The following is a 22,461-nucleotide window of genomic DNA, read 5'->3' on the forward strand; positions in this document are numbered from 1 at the left end:
CCCAGAGCAATGCAGGCTGTCCCTCCTGTTCCCTGTATTCTCCTACTGATTAGTTCAGAATTCCTTAAAGCGCATTCAGTCAACACACATGAAACCGCTTTAGGTTCTATATTGGTTTTGTCAGTACTGGTAAAGATTTATTGATCTCTCCTTAAAAAGCTGAAAGCAACTGGAAATGTCTCAACTTCTGTATCACGTTGTTCTGTTTTGCCTGTTTAATTGCAGAGAAGCCTGCTGTCTTCATGAAGTCCTTGGATGATGTTTTTGGTGAGGAGCGGGGTGTGATTAAATTGGAATGTGAAGTCTCTAAAGAGAAGGTCAAACCAGTGAGGAAAAAGGACGGTGATGTGCTCACTTCTGGCAACAAGTATGAGCTGGTACAGTCTGGGAAGACCCTATGTCTCCTTCTCCATGACCTCGAGAAGCCAGATGCAGGTTTCTATACCTGTGATATTGGCACTGATGTTGCCAAGTCAAATGTCGGCGTTCAGGGTAAGTACTGTGGAAAGTGAAGGAGTGCTAAAAGCACATTCAGTGTGGTCACTATGTCTTACACCTATTCCCCCACGAGCCTTAATAGTTTCTACAATAGAACTGTATTTCTGCAATTTAGCGCAGTGATGTCTGGAAAATTCCCATTGCTTTTGAAGTAAATGTATCTCCTTTTGCCATGAAAATCACAAAAAACGTCAAGAATGTCCTGGAAATGTTTCCTTTCTAAACATCCCTAAAATGGAGAAATGGTTTGAACACCAGTAGGGGTAGGATGGTAACAAATTAGCTAATAGAAACATTTAATGTCTTGTCGTAGGCAAAACCCTTTTTCTCACGCAGCATCCTAGAGTTGTCCTCTCTGTTAGGTTTTTCCCTCTGTAGCTCATTGAATCTTCATTGTGCTCCATGGACTGAGCTGCTCTCCTTGTAGTTCTTCCAGAGCAAAGCCAAAAGATTCACGTCTCTTTTTTTTTATAGCTTTCTGGTAATTCTGAGAGGAGAATGTCTTAGAGAATACATCAGTGAGGAACGCAGCCATGTTCTGCAAATCCTGAGTTCAAACACCAGTACTGCTACTCACATTGGTCACGAATGCCTTTTCTCCATCTAAACCTCATACTAACCTATCTCTTATCTTCCAGAGCTGAATATTGGCATTAGCAAACGGCTGAAAAACACTGAAATCCAGGAGGTAGAAGATTGCACTTTTGAATGCATTCTGTCCCATGAAAGCATTGATGAGTTCAAGTGGACACTGAATGGAAGCAGAGTGGAAAGTGGTGGGCGATTTAAAGCTTCTAACGTGGGTTGGTAAGAGACTCTCCTTATCAAAAGTGTGACTCCTACTGACTCTGGGGAAGTCGTTTTTATTGCCCGTGGTCTAACCTCCAAAGCCTCTCTGTCTGTGAAAGGTAATGAGATGGGAGAGATTCTGGGGTCTGATTCCTTCAACTGTCTTCTGATAAGATTGTCATGAGAGCTAACTCATAATATGGTTAAAGTGAATAGCAACCTTCTACTTGAACCTTGAAGCACTGAGAATTTCTCTTAAAAATAAGTAAAAGGAGGAACCATTTGACACAAATGTGAGAACTACCCAAAGCACTGGGGTAGTGTTGGAAATGGGCATCTCACTACAGCTTGTTCCATTAACAGTAAATCAGGAATGATCTGTTGAGGGAACTGTGGGAGCAAATATCCTCTAAGTATAAGCTGAAGGGATGGCCTTCACATCATCTAGCTGTACAACAAATTCCTATCTAGAACATGTGCATCTGAGAGCATCATCTGAGGCTCCCAGTGTGATCAGTGGAGAGAAGGAAGAGGCAGTTTTCAGACATGGTTCATCATCCTCAATGGGGTAGATTTAATAGAGAATTAATGGTGCCTGGAATTCTATTGTCTGTACTTTACAGATTACTGCTGGCTGTAGGATGGCGTCTGTTGCAAGTGCCTCTCTAACTTATCTCCAGCATGTAGATGCGTGTATTTTGAGAGAGGCATCCTACCCTAAGTGTATGTTACTCAAAAAGCATGTTTTCTTTCAGAAAAACCTACTGAGGTAACAAAACAGCTGGAGGATAAGACAGCAGCAGCAGGGCAGGACATCAGCCTGAGCGGTGAGCTGTCGAAACCAGATGTGAACATCAGGTGGTACAAGGATGGCAAAGCAATCAGAAAAAGCCAGAAGTACGACTTGCAGCAGGAGGGAACTGGGGCCATTCTGATCATCCATGACTCTACTGCCAAGGACAGCGGGGAGTACACCTGTGAGACAGAGGACTCTGAAACAAAAGCCAGGGTCACTGTGCAAGGTGAGTTGAAAAGCACACTGGGGAAGGCATGTAGAGAAATCGAGGTAAATATCTGCAGCCTGTGGGTGATGTTTTTCTCTTCTGTTTCATTGAGCGGGATCAATTCTTAGTTTTCAGAAAATATGGTGGATTAAAATATTTTAGTTAAAATAATCTCTAAACTGAATGATAAATGGCATGAGAAAGCAAAGCTGAGAACTAAGCTCCAGAAGAGAAAACAAAGTCAAGTATGGCATATTTAGAGACAGGTGAAGAACCCTTGAGCGCACTGAGGAGTACTAGCATACTCTGGAATGTCTCTTGGGCTCCCTACAGCACACATACTTGCTCTGGGGCATGTCTGGATGTCTGTAGAGCTAATTGCAGGGCCCTGAGAAACCTCTGGGGCACATTAGGGGGCACTGGTTTCCATGTGAGTGTTCCCAGGTTCCCAGAAGTCAACAGGGAAGCCTTTGGAGACCCCTTGGGAAGACTCAGTGGGGCCCTAGAGTGATGTAGCAGCTTGTGTTGGTTGCATCTGCTTGGCAGGGAAGCGAGTTCCCTGGTGGGAGCTGACTGACTGGGAGGTGATTCCCTTGGTTTAATTAATTTAATTACCTGGATTATAATTAAATAACACTGTTCAGCGTTCAATCAAGATTATATTTTTCCAAAGTACTGCAGTCGTGCATCTGTAGCAGCTTTCCTAAAATATATCGAGTTTATTCAAAATTCCAGTGATGCTCCTAAAGCACTTGAAGTGCATTTGAGGTGGCGAGTGACAAAACAGCTCTGAGAGAATCATCATCAAATCAGAACATGGGAACGGTAACTAATAGCAGAGATTCTGATAAGAATATTTAAATTTTCAAATTACCTTTTTCTAAAGTTGTATTTCACCAAGTTTCATCAATATGCACACTGAAGAGCTGACTTGCTATGTTTCTTTTTATAAAAAATCATGTGTTACAATTGAGAAAAGAAGGTATAGCATGTAACATCCTCCAAGTAAAGTGCAAAAAACATTTCTTCACAGTTCCAATTAATGTCTTATGTTTTGTTCAGACTCACTAAATGATGTATTTCAGGGTACATCACATGGGAATATAAGAAGACTATTCAGAACAGGAGCTGCAGAGCAAGATGAACAGCATGTGATGGTAAGGCCGGGAACCAAGGACACAGCTTTTGTGTCACTCAGCCACCTGTGGCAGAGGTCAGGATTTCAGCAGGGATTTCTGCAGACGTTCCTTGAACACCCCCAGGGTGGGTGACTCCACCACCTCCCTGGGCAGTCCATTCCAGTGCCTGGCCACCCTTTCTGAGAAGTAATATTTCCTAATGTTCAGCCTGAACCTCTCCTGCCGCAGCTTGAAAACATTCCCTCTAGTTCTATCAGTAATGACACGAGAGAAGAGGCCGACCCCCAGCTCACTGCAACCTCCCTTCAGGAAGTTATAGAGAGCAATGAGGTTTCCCCTGAGCCACCTCTTCTCCAGGCTGGACATTCCCATCTCCTGCAGCCTCTCCTCATATGGCCCCTTTGTGCTCCAGACCCCTCACCAGCTTTGTTGCCCTTCTTTGAACACGTTCCAATGCCTCAGTGTCTTTTTCTCAGTGAGGGGCCACAAACTGGACACAGAATTCGAGTTGTGGCCTCACCAGTGCTGAGTACAGGGGGACAGTCACCTCTCTGCTCCTGCTGGCGTCACTGTTTCTGATGCAAAATGTATGTAAGTGTCACATGTGTGACATCCTTCTTGATGGAGTTCTGTGACTGGAGTTCAATGGATTTGAGAGCTGACTTGAAGCCTGTGGGCATCACCCAGGAGTTGGGGTGAGAGGATGAGGCGTAGGAACAGGAACCTCTTTGGTCGTTATTAACTCCCAACTTTTTGGTCAGGAATCTCTGTGTGTTTCTTTATCATGTAAAGAACAGAGTCATTGTGCAGCTTGTGAATGAATTGATTCACGCCTGCTGATTGGTGCTGTTCTCTACAGGGAGCTGCAATGGAAATGGACACTTGTGGTCCACTGTCCAGCCCCCTCCCGTGTTGGATTTTCTGGGCTTTGAGACACGTCTTCCAGATGCACTTTGTGTTATTTCTGATGTGTTGACCTGTTGAGCTCCAGCCCCAAAGGAGGATTCAAGTACTACCATTGGGAATGTAGTATTTCTTGCTAAACAGAATTCGTGTGCACCCTTGTCTTTCGTCTGCACAAAGGATCTTGTAATCATCTCTGTCTGTGTTTCTTTTAGACCCAGAGATGGAGCAGAGAGGAACACAGACTTGGGTGAATCTTCATTCAGGAGCAGGGACACGTCATGCTCATCTGAGGTGTCTGGCTGACAGCAAGAGCAGAGAGGTAAGTTTCATAGGGTCGCGTGCCCATTTTATTTTATTTTTCATTCATGATGCATAGAGACGTTCCCCAGACAAAGTGAGCATTTCTCAACTGGACTTTCTAGAAATGAGCTAGGCAGTGAAAATGGGTTTGAAGCATTCCTAAGAGCCCCGCAAGAGAATGCTGAGAGTTAATCTGGCACCCTCCTTTGGAAACGTCCGTTGTCTGTCAGCTCTTCAGCTGTGCCCTAACACCTCCCATTGCGCTGCCACACCAGGATAGAATTCCAAGCCCACACTGAGTCCTGGAATGTTGTGGTGCCGTGTTGGAATCAGATGTGACCACGTGGTCTTGGCTCCCCGCCTTGTGGGGGGTCATGGTGGACCAGGCTGTTGGCCGTTGGTGATGTCATAAGCGGCTGGAATGAGGGGAGGAGCGGTGCGTTCTGTGTTCCTGTGTGGGTGAGCTAGTGGTCGGAGTGGTTGGTTGTCTTGTTGTTCTTGTGCCTTTTGTGCCGTTAGTTAGTTAGTTTTGTTAGTTAGTTAGTTTTGTTAGTTAGTTAGTGTTGTTAGTTAGCGTTGTTAGTTAGTTACTGTTGTTAGTTAGTTACTGTTGTTAGTTAGTGCCGTTAGTTAGTTAGTTCCGTTAGTTAGTTAGTGCCTTTAGTTAGTTAGTGCCGTTAGTTAGTTAGTGCCTTTAGTTAGTGGCTTTAGTTAGTATCTTTAGTGCTTTTTCTTCTCACCGTCGTGTGCAGCAGCTTGTAGGTAAGCTGAGCTGACGTGGGATGGATGGGTGGGCAGTGAGGTGTTGAGAACTGCTGGCTGTCGGAGCTCACATCACCGTATTGCTTACTCTTGACCATCAGACGTAATTTTCCCCGGTACACACGTTCCAAAGGGGGTATCAGTAAAGTTGGCACCTGTCCCGTGCTTCTTCCATTGTCTTTGCTCAGTAGTGGAAGCATTGTAAAGTTGCTGGGCGGACAGGCATCACGTAGCCTGAGACTCAGCGTGTCTTGCAGCAAGTGGATGGGACAGTTGTGCTGTGTGTGTTATTCCATGGATGTCTTAGCCCTGTTCACTGACCTGCTCTTTCTCTCTCCTCTCCTCACCCTCCGCCCACTGCCTCGGTGCAGCTTTTGCTCTCATTTCATCCAAGCAAAGCGACAAGGAACTGCTGCAGATAGCTTGAGGTGATCTCACTGCCAGGTACGTGCCATGTTTTGTCCCCCCGCATGGTTTTGCCGCAGGGTATGCGCGGGTAGCTCTGAAGAAGTCTGTCCATACTGTGCTGTGTGAATAGAGAAAACAGAAGTGTGTTTCTGCTCTGTTCCAGCTGTTCACACTTGCTGTGATGGGTGCTGCGTGCAGTGGGATCAGCCGTGAGCCTGAGTTGGCGGCGACGGAGGTACAGTATGAAGCTCTGGCCGGTCTTTTTTCCCTGTGTTGAGCCATTAGAAGGAGCTGCAGGTGTACTCTCCTGCAGGAAAGAATGGGCCAAAAAGGGCCTGGCCACTTGTCTGTGCCAGTGCCATTGCTGATTAGTCTGGGTAGAGAGAGATGCATCTTTGCATGGCCTGGCAATGCACGCCAGAAAGGGAAATAACTGTGATGAGACGTGCAGCTCCTTCTGAAGTGCTCCTGATAAGGACGGAGCGCATTTGCTGCAGCTTTCTTTGCAGATGTGCTCCTCACCTTGAAATCCTCCTGGTTTGTCCTCATCTCCTGACCACGGCCTGTGCTCTGTTTTGCAGGCTGATAACATGCGGGAGCCGCAGCTGGTGCGTGCTATGTCATCTTTAAACGTACCAGCGATTGCGGCAGCCCATGTTATTAGGAGCCACGTCGCCCAGGGGCCGGATGAGCTCTCTCTGGAGGTAAGCAGTTCCAGGCGTTCCTTGTTGTTGTGCACAGAATTAGTATAGAGTGTGAACGCCTCGGGAATACTCTCATATTTTGTGTCGTAGAAGAAGGCTTTTGTTTTAGCTGTGCTGAAGCTGGGATTGATGTTTCAATCTTTTGCAGGTTGGAGACATCGTGTGCATTGTTGATATGCCACCAAAGGAGATGAGCCCCTGGTGGAGAGGCAAGCGTGGCTTTGAGGTAGGCACACATTTTTGACTAGAGAGCACAGCTTCAGTAGAGTCGGGAATCTCCGGTTGGAGCTGCTCTGCCTGCACAGGATGGCTTCTGGATGCAAACAGTTGCCCTGTGTCGGTGTCAGAGGACCTTCCCTTTGGCTCTGGGCTTGGGCTAATGCCCACCTGTCTTTTTGTTCTTATTACAGGTTGGTTTTTTCCCTGGTGAGTGCGTGGAACTCATCAGGGGAAAACTGCCCGAGTCCATCCTACATTCGTTGCCAAAGCCAGGTGCGTATTTTACATTTGACAATGCGGGTTAGTAAAATGGGGTCTGAACGTGGCTTTCAGGGGGTTCATTAATGCCCGAGTTGAGCAAGCTTAGAAAGAGAACTGCATTAAGCTCCTTGGGCACCTCCAGGGATGGGGAAAATCCGTTCTTGCGTGTCTTTGTTGGGAACATGCTTTCTGTTGTTACGTGTTCTGTTGAATGTGTTGCACTCGGCCTCGTCCAACCGAGCCAGGGCTGAAATGAACTTGTTTTTTTCTTTTGTTGCGCAGAGCCAAAGAAACGGGGCAAGTTCATCTCCTGCCTTCGTTCCCTGTTGAAGGCCTGCCCCAGGAGAGCGAAGCAGCCTGAGCCTCCAACATTCTCGGGATCCATGTCCCTGCTTGACATCGTTGAGAGGTATTTAGCCAACAGGACTTGAGGGCTGAGCTGTAGGAATGGAAGCATCCTCTGCTGTTTGAAACAGAGCGCTTTTCTAAGCTGTGTTTCAGCAGAAACCAGGCATTGCCAGGAACAGGCAACTATTGGCAAGGGTTCGGTGCAGCTCTTCCCTCACCCTGCACCACGACTGACAGCATGCTCTGTTTTCTCTGCAGAATGAGTTCTCCCAGTAAGAGGGCAGAGTCAGCAGCTTGCAGTTGGCGTTCCTGCTTCTGCCTGGGCAAACCATCCCCTGTGGCCAAACGCCAACTGCAGAGCAGTGCCAGGGAGCCCTCTGAAGCTGAAGTCTTGGTCCTGGCAGGTAAGCATGCAAATCCAGCTTTCAAAACACTGCTTGTCAGCAACACAGGTAGAATTCATGCTTTCAGTGGGCTTGTACATCCTTCTGGCATTCAAGCCTGTGCCTGACATCTTCAGTTGACCCCTGTCTTTCCCAAATGAGTCTCTTGTCAACACAAGAGCTGGACCTGCACGAGGATCACTTTCAAGACAGTGACACTGTTGCTAGAAGCCTATTTGCTTCTGCCCACCATCACTGCATAGCCAAATGTCAAGAACCTGTTTCAAGATTCATCTTGTGAAACTTTGACACTAACTGCTGTGCGTCTACTCCTTCCTAGGTGACCCGAGCCCTTGTATATCTCCAGGACGCCAGGCATGTTACGATGCAGCATCCTGTGATTCCATCAATGAAGAACTGTTACTAAGCACAGGATGCTGCAGTTCAGATGAAAGCCTTCCGTATAACATCAGTTATAAAGAGAAGAATGCCATCATCGTTGAAGCTCTCGTTCATCCCATACCTGTTGAAGCTGCTGACCTGAGCCTGCCAGACTCCTCAGGCACCAGCCTGAACCGAGTGCCTTTCGAGGACAGCCCAGCCCAAGCACAGCACGAGTGCCCCGACAGCAGCACAACCATGCAGGCTCAGGTCAGCATTACAGAGGAGAAGCCAAACATCTTGGAGGGGGAGGTAGAATCAGGCCAAGAGTCCCAGGCTCCGGGCAACAGCACGACTTCTGAGACACTCTCGTCAGACAACAGAGAATGAGTCCCATCTTTCCTCCAGACCTCACACCCCCTCCTTTTTCCTATTGAATAAAGGCACGCTCGTGCTCAATCAACGCCTTGACTGAATTCTGAGTTTTCATTCGCAGAGATTGGGATGAGTACAAGAAACAGCAAGACAGCTCAGCTTGCAACGCTCTGGCTGTGGGGTGCGTGCAGGGACACTGTAACCATACAGGGAAAGGCTTCCACTGCTTCCTCAAGCTGTAGTCCAGCCCTGCTACTGCTCTGTGGCACAAAGCCCTGAGGGATGTTCCATATTGTTAACCTAAGTGAAGCCAGCTTCATGCACTGTGTTTTGTTGTTGCTGGGTGAGAGGGGGATGCACGTTGGTGAGAAGATGAGCATTGCTGGATCTGCCACGAGTGTCCCTTCTGCCTCTAAGAATATGTCCTAAGTAGGATGTGAACACTGCTGGCACTTCCTCATTGCACGTGCTTGGAGGATCTTCAGTTCTTGCACATTCAGGATGTCTGTCAGTGACTACGAGGAAATTCTCAAGTACTAGGAATTCCATGAAACAGTTGGAACGGGTAAGTGTCATCTTTGTACAGAAACAGCACGCCTAACAGTCTGTCTCACCACTCTAGAATTAATCTGAGAATAGATTAACAGCTCTTGTCAGTTCTCTAAGTCAGGTTTCATTTGTATAAATTTGAAATTCGTTTTTTAAACCAGTTGGAAATTGTAATATTATATTAGAGAAGAATTCACACTCAACTTTAAGCATCTGTGTTTTGATTTGTAGGTGGTTTTGCCAAGGTAAAACTCGGGCGGCATCTTCTGTCTGGTGAAAAAGTTGCACTAAAAATCATGGAGAAAGTTACTGTAGGGGTAAGCCAAAAGGCATTTAAATATGAGAATATCTTCTGTTGGAGTTGTGGAGTTCTCAAGAACACGGGGGCAGGTGGGATGGTACATACGAATGCAGCCTACTGGTCCCATTGCCTTTTGAAAGATGCTGTAGAGCTGGAAAAAGTTTAACAGAGCACCACAAATCTTGTTGCTGGTTGTTCAGAGGGCAGTATTCTCTGGCTTTAAAATGGAGGAAGTTATTACATCATTACATTACATTACATTATTGTTACATTATTACAGCAACTTTACCAAAATGCCAATGAAAATGCTGAATGTTTTACTTTTCATTTTTCACAGCTCTGTTTCAGAATTTCTATGGGAGTGATGTCAGTCATTGCTGAGTTGATGTTGAATTGTGTACTGTCCCATATGTGCTTGTTCTGTTCCACAGCAGTCAGATGTGGTACCTGGTATGTCACAGTAGTTAGCGATTTCATCACTTGCTTTTATGGTCTCTTAAGGATGACTTGCCTCATGCTAAAACAGAAATTGATGCCATGAAGAACTGAAGTCATCAACATGTTTGCCCATTGGATCACGTAAGAGAGACATCAAAGAAATATTTATAGTCATAGAGGTAAGAAATAGTTTCTGCTTTCTGTGCTGTCTTTCTTACTTATCTTTCTCTGATACTCTCTAAATGCATTTTCAGATAACCTTATCTTACAGGGAAGCTGTTTGATTGCATTGTTTCTAAGGACCGCCTTTTGGAAGAGGAAGCTCCAGTCTTTTTTTGACAGACTGTTTCAGCAATTGCTTCTGTTCACAGTCAGGGTTATGCCCAGAGACCTCAAACCAGTGAGCCTGAACTGCAGTCAGTCTTCCATAAATAATAATGAATGTGTTTTTATTTTTCTGTTGGCAGAGAGAGTTACAGTACTCCACTCCATTCCAGTGGATTGCAGGAGAGAACTGAAGGGGGGAGAAGTAACACAAAGTAGAACTCATGGGTTGAGATAGAATTATGTACTGAGATAGAGAAAAGGATAATAGTTACGATGAATGCAAAAGCAATTGCTCACCACCTACCAATCAGTGTCCAGTTAGCCTCCTAGTAGTGGAAGAGATTTACATGAAGTTATACCCCCTTCAAAACTCCTTCCACAATATGTCATATAGTATGGAATATCCTTTGGCCAGTTTAAGTCAGCTGTCCTAGTTCTGTTCCTTCTCACTTCCTTGGGCTCTCAGCTGAGATTGACTGTGGCTCTGTACAACGCTGCCTGGCAGCAACTGTAAGCATCACTGCGCTATCTCCATTGTTTCTCTAGAATGAAAACGTAGTATTATATCAGACACTGAAGAAGATAATTCAGTCCCAGCTGAAACTCAGACAATAACTTGTGCTTAGGATTCTTTCCCTACAGGAAATGTTAGATATTTATTGCTATGTGGTACTGTGTTCTGTAGCTGAGCTGGATTTTGTTATCCTTGAAGAAGTATCTTCCTCTGAAAGGGGAGTAAAACATGATGCTCCTAATGAGCGGAGCAGAGACACAGATCTGATCTGAGTGTTGGTTTCACATTTTTGTGATGCTCTTTGCTGCAGTTTGTATCTCGAGAGAAGCCCTTGTGGTGTCAGTCTGTTGTGTAACCTGCTCTAGTTTTGTGCCTCAAGGAAGAGTGATCCTTTAAACAAATGGTGGCTGTACAGAGGGTATGGGGTGAGATGCATTCCTCTGGCCCCATCCAATGGATTTTCTGTCACAAAGATCATTCTCCCCAGCTTCTCTTCTCTGAGTGGGAGCTTCAGCCCCCTGCACAGGCTGGAGGTCATCCATAGAACTTGCTTCAGAGTTTGTTTCAGGTTGTTATCCTTCCTGGCCAAAAACCAGATACAGTATTGTAGATGTGGTCCAGTGAGTGTTGAAGCAGGAATGACTTGTCCTGGTCTGGTTGTGCTGCTTTTTAATGCAGCTGATGATCTTGTTGTACTTCTTTTCTGTCAGAGCACACTGCTGGCTTGCATTCAGCCTGTGGTCTCTCACCACTTGTCCTCCTAGTCCCCAGGTCCTTTCCAACAGATACAAGCTAGTATTTCCCACCTGGGATATTGGAAGATGGGAACTTGCCAGCAGTCAGTGAAGATCTCTGAGACAGCGAGAGCGAGCGAGCTTTGAGTAGACTGGGAACCACTGTCTACAGCAGGAAATAAAAGAAGAGAAAAGATGTTTCCTTGGGCACTTGGGTGGAAATCATTCCTGACTGCTTTCTCATCCACCGGGAAAATCTGCTGATTGACAATTTGAAGCTGATAGACTTTGGACTCTGTGCAAAGCCACAGGTAAGAGGATGTGTTAAATCAAATACAATGTGCCCCCAAGTAATGCATGTTTGACCACCGTATGCAACAGGGGCTTGTCCAAACAAACACCCTAAAATCAAGCTGTTTCTGTGGCTGACATGTCATTGCATCTTGTTTGGATTGGCCTGAACTGTATGAGAGTGGTTAACAGATTGCTCAGAAGCACAGGTAGATAATTTTCTCTAGCTAGAGTCCCTGTTTTCATAGTCTAAGCTGTAGATAATCTTGTAGGTATATCACCTGTCTTATGCAAGGGTCTGTAATAGGAGCATGGGATTGGTGTGCCTAAGGAACCCTCTAAGGAACTGCATGTAGGATGAGATTGTGGATAGAATAAAATGACTTTTGCAGGTGACGTACAAATCCTGTGATTGCATATGCTTGAACTGAATTGTTTCTTGATCTTCAAACTGATTTCCAGAATCCTTTATTAACATGTAGGATGGGTGCTGGTAAGAAAGAATGGGAAGACTGCCTTACTGATTCCAAGAGAATTACTTGTCCTCAAATGATTTTTCCTGGCCAAAGTTAGAGCCTCTCACAGGTAATCGAGACCAACAGGCTGTTGTTGCACAATCAACAGGCACAATCTAGATGATCAGCTGAGGAAAATAAAGCATCATGCCAAAGGGTACTAGATAAGTGAGCAGCTTGAGATCTGCACATTTATGTGATACTCATGGTCTTAGACAATATTTGTTTAGTGAGGTCACATTGAATGAAAACAAAATCTAAGATTAATGAAAATATACAAAGGAGAAGAAGCCTCTGAGGCTTCTGAAGTGTTATGACCAGAAGACATAAACTCTGTTTTTGAAAGAGCAATTTGCTCTGTTAATTATCCATCATTTTTGTGCAGTCTGTTTTGTCAGACTTGTCTTTAGCTTCCAAGTTGTATGTGAAGACTTGTTTGCACTGTAATGCACAATGTACGAAAAATTGAGAGATGAAAATGTGAAGAGTTTTTCTATCTTTGATTTCATGTCTGGAATTTTGGAACCCACTACTTGCAGTTGTTAATCTGTCCAAACTGGTCTGGTTTGCAATGCCCTCATACTTCTTGAAAAGCTCTGCTGTTAAAGGCAGAACAATTCCTACAAGTGCCATGGCCCCACTGTTGTTCTAATTCTTGTTTCTTTGTTTTCCACACGCTGCTTTTCAAGCCTCCTTTTTCTTTACAGTCCAAGTGAGAATTGCACTGTGAGGTGTCTGAACCTTGTTGTGCCTCTACATAAAGAGAACAGCAGCAAAGCCTGACAGGTGACTGTGCTGACAGCTCTCGTAGCCAGTAACACGTAACTGTGCTAAATCCCTTGTGATGGCTTTGATTTAATTTTTGCCAGTGAAATCCTTGTAAAAGGAACTGCAGCAGTGTGATGAGCTAAGGTGAAGATGCTGGTTTTAGTAGTGCTCTAAGCTGAGTGGAAGGGCAATTGAATGAGGGTTATATGCTTTCTGTGGACAATAAGGTTGTGGTGCTGTTGGGGTGGGTCCAGAGGAGGGGCCACTGTGATGATCAGAGGGTTGGAGCAGCTCTCCTATGAGGAAAGGCTGGATTGTGGCTCTGGGCAGCCTGGTCTGGTGGTTGGCGACCCTGCACATAGCAGGGGGTTGGAACTGGATGATCTTTGAGATCCTTTTCAACCCAGGCCATTCTATGGCTGTACAGTTCCATACTGGAACAAATATAAAATGCTAACTATGTAAAACATGGAGTCAAACCTGTGTGATTTGTCCACACCAGGAGGTGATTAGAAAACAATTTTTTAAGCTACAAAGCTCCTTGCATGAAAGGAAAAGAAAATGAAACTACAAGAAAAAGGGAAATCATTTCTTCCTGAAAATAGGAAGAATAATGGACCTGCCATGAAATTTGGGTGAAGCTGCCTGATTTTATGAAGCTATTCCCATTATTTTCTTGGTGCTGTGTTTCCCAAATGAGTGGTTTCTGGCTGTGCTGCAGCACCAGTCTGCATGTGAACATCAGCTCTATTCACCATCTGGGAAGATTAGGACTTCCCTTCTCCCACCAGCACCACTGAATTACAGTTACTCAGTGGTTAACCAAAGGAATCCTTAAAGAAGGGTTTACAGCTGTCGTGTTATCTGAAGTGCTTGGGGCATTCTGATGCTATTAAGCTCTATGTATTAACAAGTTCAAAAAGAAAAGGTAGGCATCTGATTGTTGTGACAGTTTCTAAGTTATTTGGAAAGCTGTACCACCCAACCACTCCTTCTATTTGATGGAGGTGACAAAGCTCAGTTTAATTTCTGACTGCTGTTTAAATCCTGAAGCTGGAGCTGGTTCCTGGAGCAGAAAAAGCTCGGAAGCTGTCCCTCCTACAAGCAGGCACCTCTGAGCAAAATATGACATCTCGATTTCTGATGGTAAGGTCAGGAGATCTGATTCCAGCGTCTAGCTTTCGGCTTCATGCTATGTTAGTGGGACCTTTGGCATCTAGCACTGACCAACAGCAACTGACAGGCTGGTAACAGTGCACCCCAAAACAGTTATGTGTCTATTTATGTTATGAGGGAAAATTGCATTGCATTGAGATTTCCTATTTTTACACTTTGCAGATCTAACTCGCTGCTGGAAGAATCCTGTATGCCTTGTTCACACCATTTTCAATGAGCTGGATGAGTCTGTTGTTGGCATTTTAATACCATTGACCAGGCAGGCAATATGTATGGAGTATTTGGCTCTCTCTACAGTCATGAATGTTTGAGTATCTTCAACATGTGGCTCATTGCTTCCATTTCAGGCTGCCCAGAGAAGCTGTGGGTGCCTGTCCTTGGTGTTGAAGGCGAGGTTGGATGGGTGATGGGCAGCCTGAGCTGGTTAGTGGGCAGCCAGCCCATGGCAGGGTGTTTAGAACTTAATGATCTTGAAGGTTTCTTCCAACCCAAGCCCTCCCGTGATCCTATGATTCTGTGATTTCATTCAGGTTTATTGAGATGAGATGAGTTCTCATAAATGCGCTGTTCTCCATATGATTATAATTGGAGTCTAGATGGATGACTTAAACCAGACTCCAAACTTTTTGATGGCCAAAATGAAATGAAATCAATCCTTTACTGTGTCAGTAGTCTGTAACTAGAGCCCATCAGGTAATTCCCAGCCTCCTGCCTGTATCAGTGGCTGCACACAGTGAAAAAGTCTGATGGGAATTTAACCTCTAAAATGTTCAGAAGCAACCAGAGGGTGAATATATTCACTATGCAAATACCTGCAGGAATAAGCTTGTCATGTATGTCCTCAGGTAGTACAGTAGTTAATGGTGGGACTCAGTAGGTCATGCTGAAAGTTGAGTCTGCTGATCTTGAAGGTCTTTTCCAGCCTTCATGACCTTATGCTAATATTTCTGTATTTCTTTCTGTTCAGCTCCCAGAAAACCTCCCACCCAGCCCCCAGCTGACCCCGTGGTGAAAAATAAAACAGAAACCTCAGTGACGCTGGCATGGTCCCCTCCGAAGATGCAACGCCCCATTCCAATCGATGGCTACATTGTGGAAGGCAATAAACTAACTGGCTTCACGTGGGTGAGGTGCCACGAGTCTCATGTCCCCGTCCCAGAGTTCACGGTGAGCAATCTGTCTGAAGAGGCTGATGATCAGTTCCGAGTGTCTGCAGTCAATGCGCATGGACAGAGCCCGTCTCTGGAATTCCCAGGGAGCGTGCACCTTGGTAAGCACAAAAACCCCAATGGAAATGGGTCAGTGTGAGCTGAGCAGCTGTGTTGGTTCCCTAAAGATGTTTCCTTTGACTTTAAGGATAGTAGTGCATTAACACACCAAAGGCTTTCCTTTATTACTAGTTCTCCTGTCAACCTCCAGCTACCACTAAAGTGATACAAGTTCTGTTTCTGTGACAGAGACATGAATATTATTATCTTTTGATATCACACATGTGCAAGAGGCAGAACTTTCTGTAACAGATCTTAAGCATAGAAGTGCTTCTTCCAGCACTCATGCAAAGGTAGAAGTAGAAATGTACCTATGATTTAATCTTCCATCTCTAAATGAGATACCAGACTTGCATCTAAAGAGCATTAAGACATCCATGTTGTTCTTCCTCAGAACCAGTCCTGGCTGTGAAATCCCCCCTAACAGCTGGTGAAGCTGTACCTGGAGGGGATGCCATGTTTACTACTGATCTTACAACAATGTGTTGCAGCACTTGGTACCTCAGTGGTAAAGTCTTACAGGAAAGCGAGACCTGCATCATCAAGAGAACCCAAACTACTCACAGCCTAATCATAAAGAACATCACCAAGAATGATGGTGGAGCAGAAGTGAAATTTGTTGCCGAAAATGTTGATGTCAGCACCAAGATGAGAGTGAGAGGTATTTGCTTTGATCCTTCTCCTTTCCTCTTACAGTCAAGGCATAGTTGCTGTGATCTGATGATTAGAACTGGGGCTGCAGGCATTAACTGCCTGTACCAAATACCTGAAATTGCATCCCATGGACTGATGTGAGTCCTGGTAATGCCCTAACCATGATAGCACTGAGTGTAGGGTAAGCCAGTCTACCCAGCTGCTTGGTATCTGAACCAGATTGCTTCATGCCAGCTGATGAATGTCTGCAGTTCACAGCTCTTGGCCAGTGCATTCAGTCAGCAGGTTTACCACTGCATGACCATAGAGCAGTACTTTCAGCTCCAGGTTCAGACAGCCTTTCTGATTGCACTGGAATAGTTTAGAAGTAGGGGAGCAATCATTCCAATAATATCTCTATCAATCAGCTTTGCATGACAAAATAGAACAAATAAACATTCATTATGGGAGGACCTGTTTGTCATTGGGTGGAAACCTCTGCAGAAGCATGTTTAGAGCATTCTTAATCAGTAGAAGGAGATGTTTGGTTGATTTTTACTTAGTAAATCCGGCAAGAAGACCAAATGAAATATCTTGAATTGCTCAGCAGTGACACAATGATGAGTGCAGGAACAGAAGGTGATACTTTTTCAGAGATGTTGCAGCAAACATTGACCACGTTAGCCTGATATAAATAGAAATAACGCGGACTTTGCTCCTGACAGGTGCTGCAGTGAGATTTACCAATAAGAGCAAAGATGTAGAAAAGATCTCCGCTCGGCTGCGTGAGGAAGCCAAACTGCAGGCTGAGCTTTCAGACACAGGCGCTACTGTGGAGTGGATGAAGGATGGGAAGGAGCTCAAGGCCAGTGAAAAATATGAACTGCACATTGTGGGGAAGAAACACACCCTGAAAATTCACAACGTCTCAATGGATGATGCTGTAAGTTGTCAGTGCATCTGTGAGGGGGATAAAATGCATGAGTTTGCATGATGAGGCTCTTCAGCATCTTCTGCTGGCTTGTCACCCTTGTTGATCCATGGAGAAACAAGGAAGGCCTAGAGTAGTGTATGCACTTTGGCATTGGAGAGCTTACTTAATTGCTTCTTCTCAAAGAACAAACTCCAGAGAGTCATGGAGACATCTCCAAACAGAATTGAATAATGGGACTAAATTGATGGAGAGCAGAACTTCCTGCCACGGCTTGTCAACTAGTCTTAATTTTGCTTTTCTTCTCTCTGTCATGTTAGCATAATATTTCATACTGGCAGGTCTGCCCAAAGAATTAAATGAATTAGCTGATGGACGTTTCCATGTGCTTTGCACTGTAATGTGACTATCAAATGAGTAATCAATGCTGTTATTTTAAAATCTGTGTTGGCAAGCTGTAAGACAAACAGCTGCTGTTGGTAGCTTGGTTACCGCAGAATCAGCTTTCGTGTATCTCATAGATAGGGAAGAGACCCTTAAGGGTCAGCTAGTTGGGCTCCCTTGCAATGAACAGGGGCACCGCAGCTCCATCAGGTGCTCTGAGCCCTGTCCATCCTGACTTTGAACATCCTCAGGCTCACCAATCTTATACCCATGCCACACACTCGCAGTATTTCACCATTCAGCATCACCACTTGTATCTTCTCTTGCTGTAAATCAGAGCGAGCTGGTAAATCATCTGTGCGGGTCAGCTGTGTCTCTCCCATGGGCATCACGTGGCTGCTGGGAGGCTCTGAAGAGCTGCAGCCAGAGGTGTGTCACCCGCTGGGCCTCGTGCCCAAAGGAGCCCACAGGAAAGTGTTGTTGCAGTTTGTCATGCACTGCACTGCCATGAGACTTGACGTGCCAGACATCCTCTGACACGTGAGCTCCTGCATCCAGGCAGGACATCTGAGACGTCTCCTTCAGCCTGACGTGGCTGCAGTTTCACACTGATTTTACTAAGGAAGGAGAAGGCACGTGGATGAAACTCTTTTCCTGCTCTTCCTGGCATTAGCTCATAGTACAAGTAAAGCACTGTCAGGTCAAGCCTGGAGGAGTAATGCTTGTCACTGACCTGTTCCTGTTCAGGGTGGAGCTGGAGGGTAAAATAACACAAGAAATTGTCATTGAAATTCAATATCTGTGAAATTCAGCTGGCTGCATTCACAGAACCTGGCGTTAAGATCTGTTTTCTGGTTTATTTCTTGAGCCTATTTTCCATAACCCAGTCCTCATTTATGAACCGAAGCTCTACTGAAAACCTTTCGCTGTGTATGCTCATGCTGCAGTGCAGCTCTTGTGACCTTTAACAGCACATTCAAGTTCCTCTGATCACAGGATCCTTAAGGTTGATTAAGACCCTCTAGTCCGACTGCTCACCCATCACCACCATGATGCTCACCATCAGCTAGCTAAAAACTCAGCAGAGATAATAGATCAAGCCCAACACTGGATTTGGGATGGCTAGAGATTCCTAAGATATTGAAGGATTGCTTGCAGGTGGTGTTGGCTCAGGTATTCACCCTGCATCCCACCTCCCGTTCTGTTTGGTTGAGAATCATGCATTCTGCAATTTCACTTTGTAATTCAAAGCCCCTTTCTTTATCTGTTAAAAAACTGATCTAAAACAAGCCGAGAAGACTCCGTTGGAACTGGTTGACGCAGAACAAAGGCATCCCCAAAGGACAAGTTGCACTGTTTGATGAACATTATTGGATGAGAGCTAAGCTAAGATTTAAAAAGTTCTGGGGCTGTCTCTGAGCATCAAATCCAGAGGAAGCCTGCATGATTCCCTGAGAATGGATACCTCCTACTTTGGTGTAGGGTGAAGGGAACACTAGCAGTAACTCCTATCACAAAATGTCACATGGCTCAGACAAAAAAGCCATCAAGAGGGCTTAATTAGGAGCACCAAATGGTCACAAGATGGTCTAAGGCAGGGAAGTAATCTATCTATGTGATACTGATCGATGCTATTAGTTCTAAACAGCTTGACTCTAGAGGGACTGTTCTTCTTTGGTCACCTAGTTTTACAAGTTTAGATGACTCCTGTCTATTACAATTTTTAACTCATTATTTGTTCACTGATGCCATAAATGTGCCTGGCATAGCAATTGGCCTTGGTATATTCAGTGACTGAAAGCAACAGTTGTTGCTCTAAGAAATGCAATGCTAAGCTAGGTCTGCCTGTAGCTGACAGCCATCAGCTTGCTCCTCAGGCAGGTTCTGTCTGGATGGAATGAAGGGCATGAAATACTGATGTGCTCTTCAAATGCTGATTGTTAGCTTAGAGACAAAGTGTTGAATAGGTTTGTTCATGCATTGCAAACACGTTACTTATCTGCCTTCATTTTAGCTTCAGAAGAACATGTGCAGAATACAGAATTGATTAAAAGAAATAAGAACTGTCTGCATAGAACTTACTCTTTCCTTACACAGGAGAATCAAGCACACGTTTGTATGTGAGTACCTCCAGAGGTGAAACTCAATCACCCAAATGTAATGAGCAGAGACATTACAATCAGTTCTAACTGTATCTTCATGCTGTGCTTAATAAGCCTGAGTCAGGATGTAAACCACTTTCTCTTTTTTTCTTCAGATGAAGCCATTAATGTTGTCAGCAAGCCCAAAACCACTTCAGAAATATCAGTCAGTCCTCCTGAAGACCTGGAGCTGGTGTGTGAGGTGTCAGCTGCAAGCGGAGCTGTCGTATGGAAGAAAGATGAAACAGAGGTGAAGCAGGACCAGAGGACAACCATCATCTCCCAGGGGACGCACCGCAAGCTCATGGTCAAAAATGTGACCCTGAAAGACCAAGGGAGCTACAGCTGTGAAACAAAAGATGACAAAGCAACATTCCAAGTGAAAGTCAGAGGTGAGAAAATGCTTGGAATCCCAGAGATAAAGGAACGCTTCATTTTGTGTGTCTTGCATTTGGAGGATCAACTTACAGCCCCTCTGGTGCAAAACATTTTGGCTATAGGACTTTCTTGGTCATCTAGTATCATAGCAACACTTTTCTACATGTGATTTACATCCAGGAATGAATTACTGCAACAAAGGGGAGTACAGCTGCGAGGCTGCTGGCTAGAAACTCACCTTCAAGATTCATGTAACTGGTAGGAAACACGTTTTGGTTGATATTCTTTGATTATTCCCTAGTCTGGCTGTGGAAATGTCTGTGTGAACGTGTCCTCTTTATTCTGCCATGAAACTGTTTTGAGAAGGATGAAAAGAAATGCTTACAAACGTGCAGCTAAAATGATTATTTGTTTTTAACAATATTTCATCCAGATCTTCCCCTACAATTACTTTTATCATCAGCTGTCCATGGATGTCCAACTGTGATTTGTACAATGTGCAACACTGCTCTACCAGTTGATATTTCAACAGTACTATTTACACAGACGTCCTTTTCTGCTCCAAATCCACACCAGCCATGGGAGAGGGAGTAGGTGAGCATCTTCCTCCATTAGCTTGATCTAAATCTGACAGCTTCATCCAATCCAGGGCTTCTCCAAGACCTTTGAAAATTCTGTTACTGTTGAGGAGACAGCAGGCTTCTGGGCTTAGGTTAGAATATGGTGCCCTGGTGATGGGTCCTGAGAGTGTCCAAGCCTTACATAGAGAAAACCATCACTGCTCTTAAGATGTTTTGCAAGCAGGTGAAACTTGATTGAAGTGTGGCAGTGATGCTTTCTGAGATCTCTGGCCCCTAGTTTTTCTAGGCTTTTTGTTTGCCTCTTAAGATACAGTGAGCTGCTCTTAATTGTGGCTGTGTCCTTTGCCACGAGCATACCTCTGAGCACACAGTTATTTTGAGCTCCTCTTCTTCCAGTGGCTCGGATGAGCAATTCTGAGAGATATGCAGAATGGGGATGGCTGTGCTGCTGCTTCCTTTTCTGTCTTAGCTGTGGTTTTCCCTTGCAGGGCACAGTTCTCTGCCTGGGCCCAAGTCTGTGTGGGTCTCTCCATCCACAAAGCTGCTCACCGTGCAGGCGGCACAGGCTGAGAGGAGAGGCCAGAGCAGCTCTCCTGTTGCAACACGGAGCAGCAAGATACAAGTGGAGGAAGGGCCTGCAGCTGTACTGAGGAACTTCAACGCAATCATTGATTTTCCATCTGAAAGATAAAGAAAGAGGAATTCCCTTTCCAGCCCCTACCATCATTGTTCGGATGATTTTTATTGGTTTATTTTTTGTCCATTATATCTTTGAGGATTCAACTAACACACAGTTGCCCTATGGCCTCAGTGGAGCCACACAAGGTGCCTTTCCTTCCTGGTTGGGCAGGCAGTCACAAGATGCAGAAAGCCATGCTGGCGTCTATCCTGTTCTGTGCTGGCTGTACATGGAAATCTTGGGGTTTTCCAGATTTCAGGGCCATGTGCCTGAAACCAATTGTGCTTCTCCTGTAAGCAGAGCTGTTGGTCAGACTTGCTGGCACTAGAAATTAAAGGTGGCAGTGAGCTGAGGCCGAGGAGGTGTTAACGTAAGAGTCAGGGATGCTTTTGAGCTTCCCTTATAACTGTACGGTTCCTCAGAAAGCAGTTACGCCTGTCAGCTCCTTTCCTGTCCGGCTGTGGAGCCTTTGCTCACATGCTCCGAATCTTGCTTGAAATCATTGAGAGGAATGTAGCCAGCAGGACTTGAGGGCTGAGCTGTAGGAATGGAAGCATCCTCTGCTGTTTGAAACAGAGGGTGTTTCTAAGCTGTGTTTCAGCAGAAAGCAGGCATTACCAGGAACAGGCAACTATTGGCAAGGGCTCAGTGCAGCTCTTCCCTCACCCTGCACCACGACTGACAGCATGCTCTATTTTCTCTCCAGACCAAGTTCTTCCAGAAAGAGGAAGGAATCACCAGCTGGCAGTTGGCGTTCCTGCTTCTGCCTGGGCAAACCATCCCCTGTGGCCAAACACCAACTGCAGAGCAGTGCCAGGGAGCGCTCTGAAGTAGAAGTCTTGGTCCTGGCAGGTAAGGGTGCAAATCCAGCTTTCAAAACACTGCTTGTCAGCAACACAGGTAGAATTCATGCTTTCAGTGGGCTTGTACCTCCTTCTGGCATTCAAGCCTGTGCCTGACATCTTTGGTTGACTCCTGTCTTTCCCAGATGAGTCTCACAAGCTGCTTGAAACCTGCTTGACAGGCAGCACCAAGCCTTTGCCTCCTTGGACAGTGAAAGTTTGACGCTAAATGCTGTGTATCTACTCTTTCCAGGTGAATCGATCCCTTGCCAATACAGGAACCCACCAGCAAGTTGCAATGATGCACGTTGTGCTTCCATCAATGGAGTGCAGTTAGGATGCATGAGTCACTGCAGTTCCAAGGACAGCCTTCCACGTGACAGCAATGATGGAGAGAAGGATGTTTGACCTATTCAGTTTTGGGCCCCTCCCTGCAAGAAAACCTTGCGGTTCTGGAACGTCTTCAGCTAAGAAGGTAGTGAGGGGTCTGGAGCACAAACCTTACGAGGAGCTGCTGAGGGAACTAGGATTGTT

At 45.3% G+C, this 22,461-nt stretch overlaps 1 protein-coding gene and 3 long non-coding RNA genes across 4 annotated transcripts; all 4 read left to right on the forward strand.

Annotated features, from left to right (window-relative positions):
* The first annotated feature begins 1,320 nt into the window (after positions 1-1,320).
* Positions 1,321-2,309, forward strand: LOC146757577 (uncharacterized). The gene is made up of 2 exons (XR_014936126.1): positions 1,321-1,406; positions 2,043-2,309. It is a non-coding gene; the product is annotated as an uncharacterized LOC146757577 (long non-coding RNA).
* A 2,042-nt stretch (positions 2,310-4,351) lies between these two features.
* LOC146757578 (uncharacterized) lies at positions 4,352-6,009 on the forward strand. Its single transcript, XR_014936118.1, has 4 exons — positions 4,352-4,439; positions 4,549-4,655; positions 5,770-5,842; positions 5,970-6,009. It is a non-coding gene; the product is annotated as an uncharacterized LOC146757578 (long non-coding RNA).
* Positions 6,010-14,439: 8,430 nt separating this feature from the next.
* Positions 14,440-16,065, forward strand: LOC146757579 (obscurin-like protein 1). Its single transcript, XM_085520690.1, has 3 exons — positions 14,440-15,360; positions 15,753-16,019; positions 16,055-16,065. The coding sequence occupies exons 1-3, from the start codon at positions 15,150-15,152 to the stop codon at positions 16,063-16,065; spliced, it is 489 nt and encodes a 162-aa protein (XP_085376816.1). The 5' UTR covers positions 14,440-15,149.
* A 4,201-nt stretch (positions 16,066-20,266) lies between these two features.
* LOC146757580 (uncharacterized) lies at positions 20,267-21,924 on the forward strand. Its single transcript, XR_014936091.1, has 3 exons — positions 20,267-20,419; positions 20,895-21,231; positions 21,792-21,924. It is a non-coding gene; the product is annotated as an uncharacterized LOC146757580 (long non-coding RNA).
* Positions 21,925-22,461: the final 537 nt, after the last annotated feature.

The sequence above is a fragment of the Coturnix japonica genome, chromosome 20 (assembly GCF_054131305.1).
Source record: "Coturnix japonica strain WE chromosome 20, WE-NBRP24, whole genome shotgun sequence".
Taxonomy (NCBI): Eukaryota; Metazoa; Chordata; class Aves; order Galliformes; family Phasianidae; genus Coturnix; species Coturnix japonica.

Bases quoted from the DNA above. Each gene is read 5' to 3' on its own strand.
- LOC146757579 (XM_085520690.1), top strand. From the start codon at position 15,150: ATGCAACGCCCCATTCCAATCGATGGCTACATTGTGGAAGGCAATAAA. The intron at 15,361-15,752 runs GTAAGCACAAAA...GTTCTTCCTCAG, and splicing joins CCCAGGGAGCGTGCACCTTG to AACCAGTCCTGGCTGTGAAA.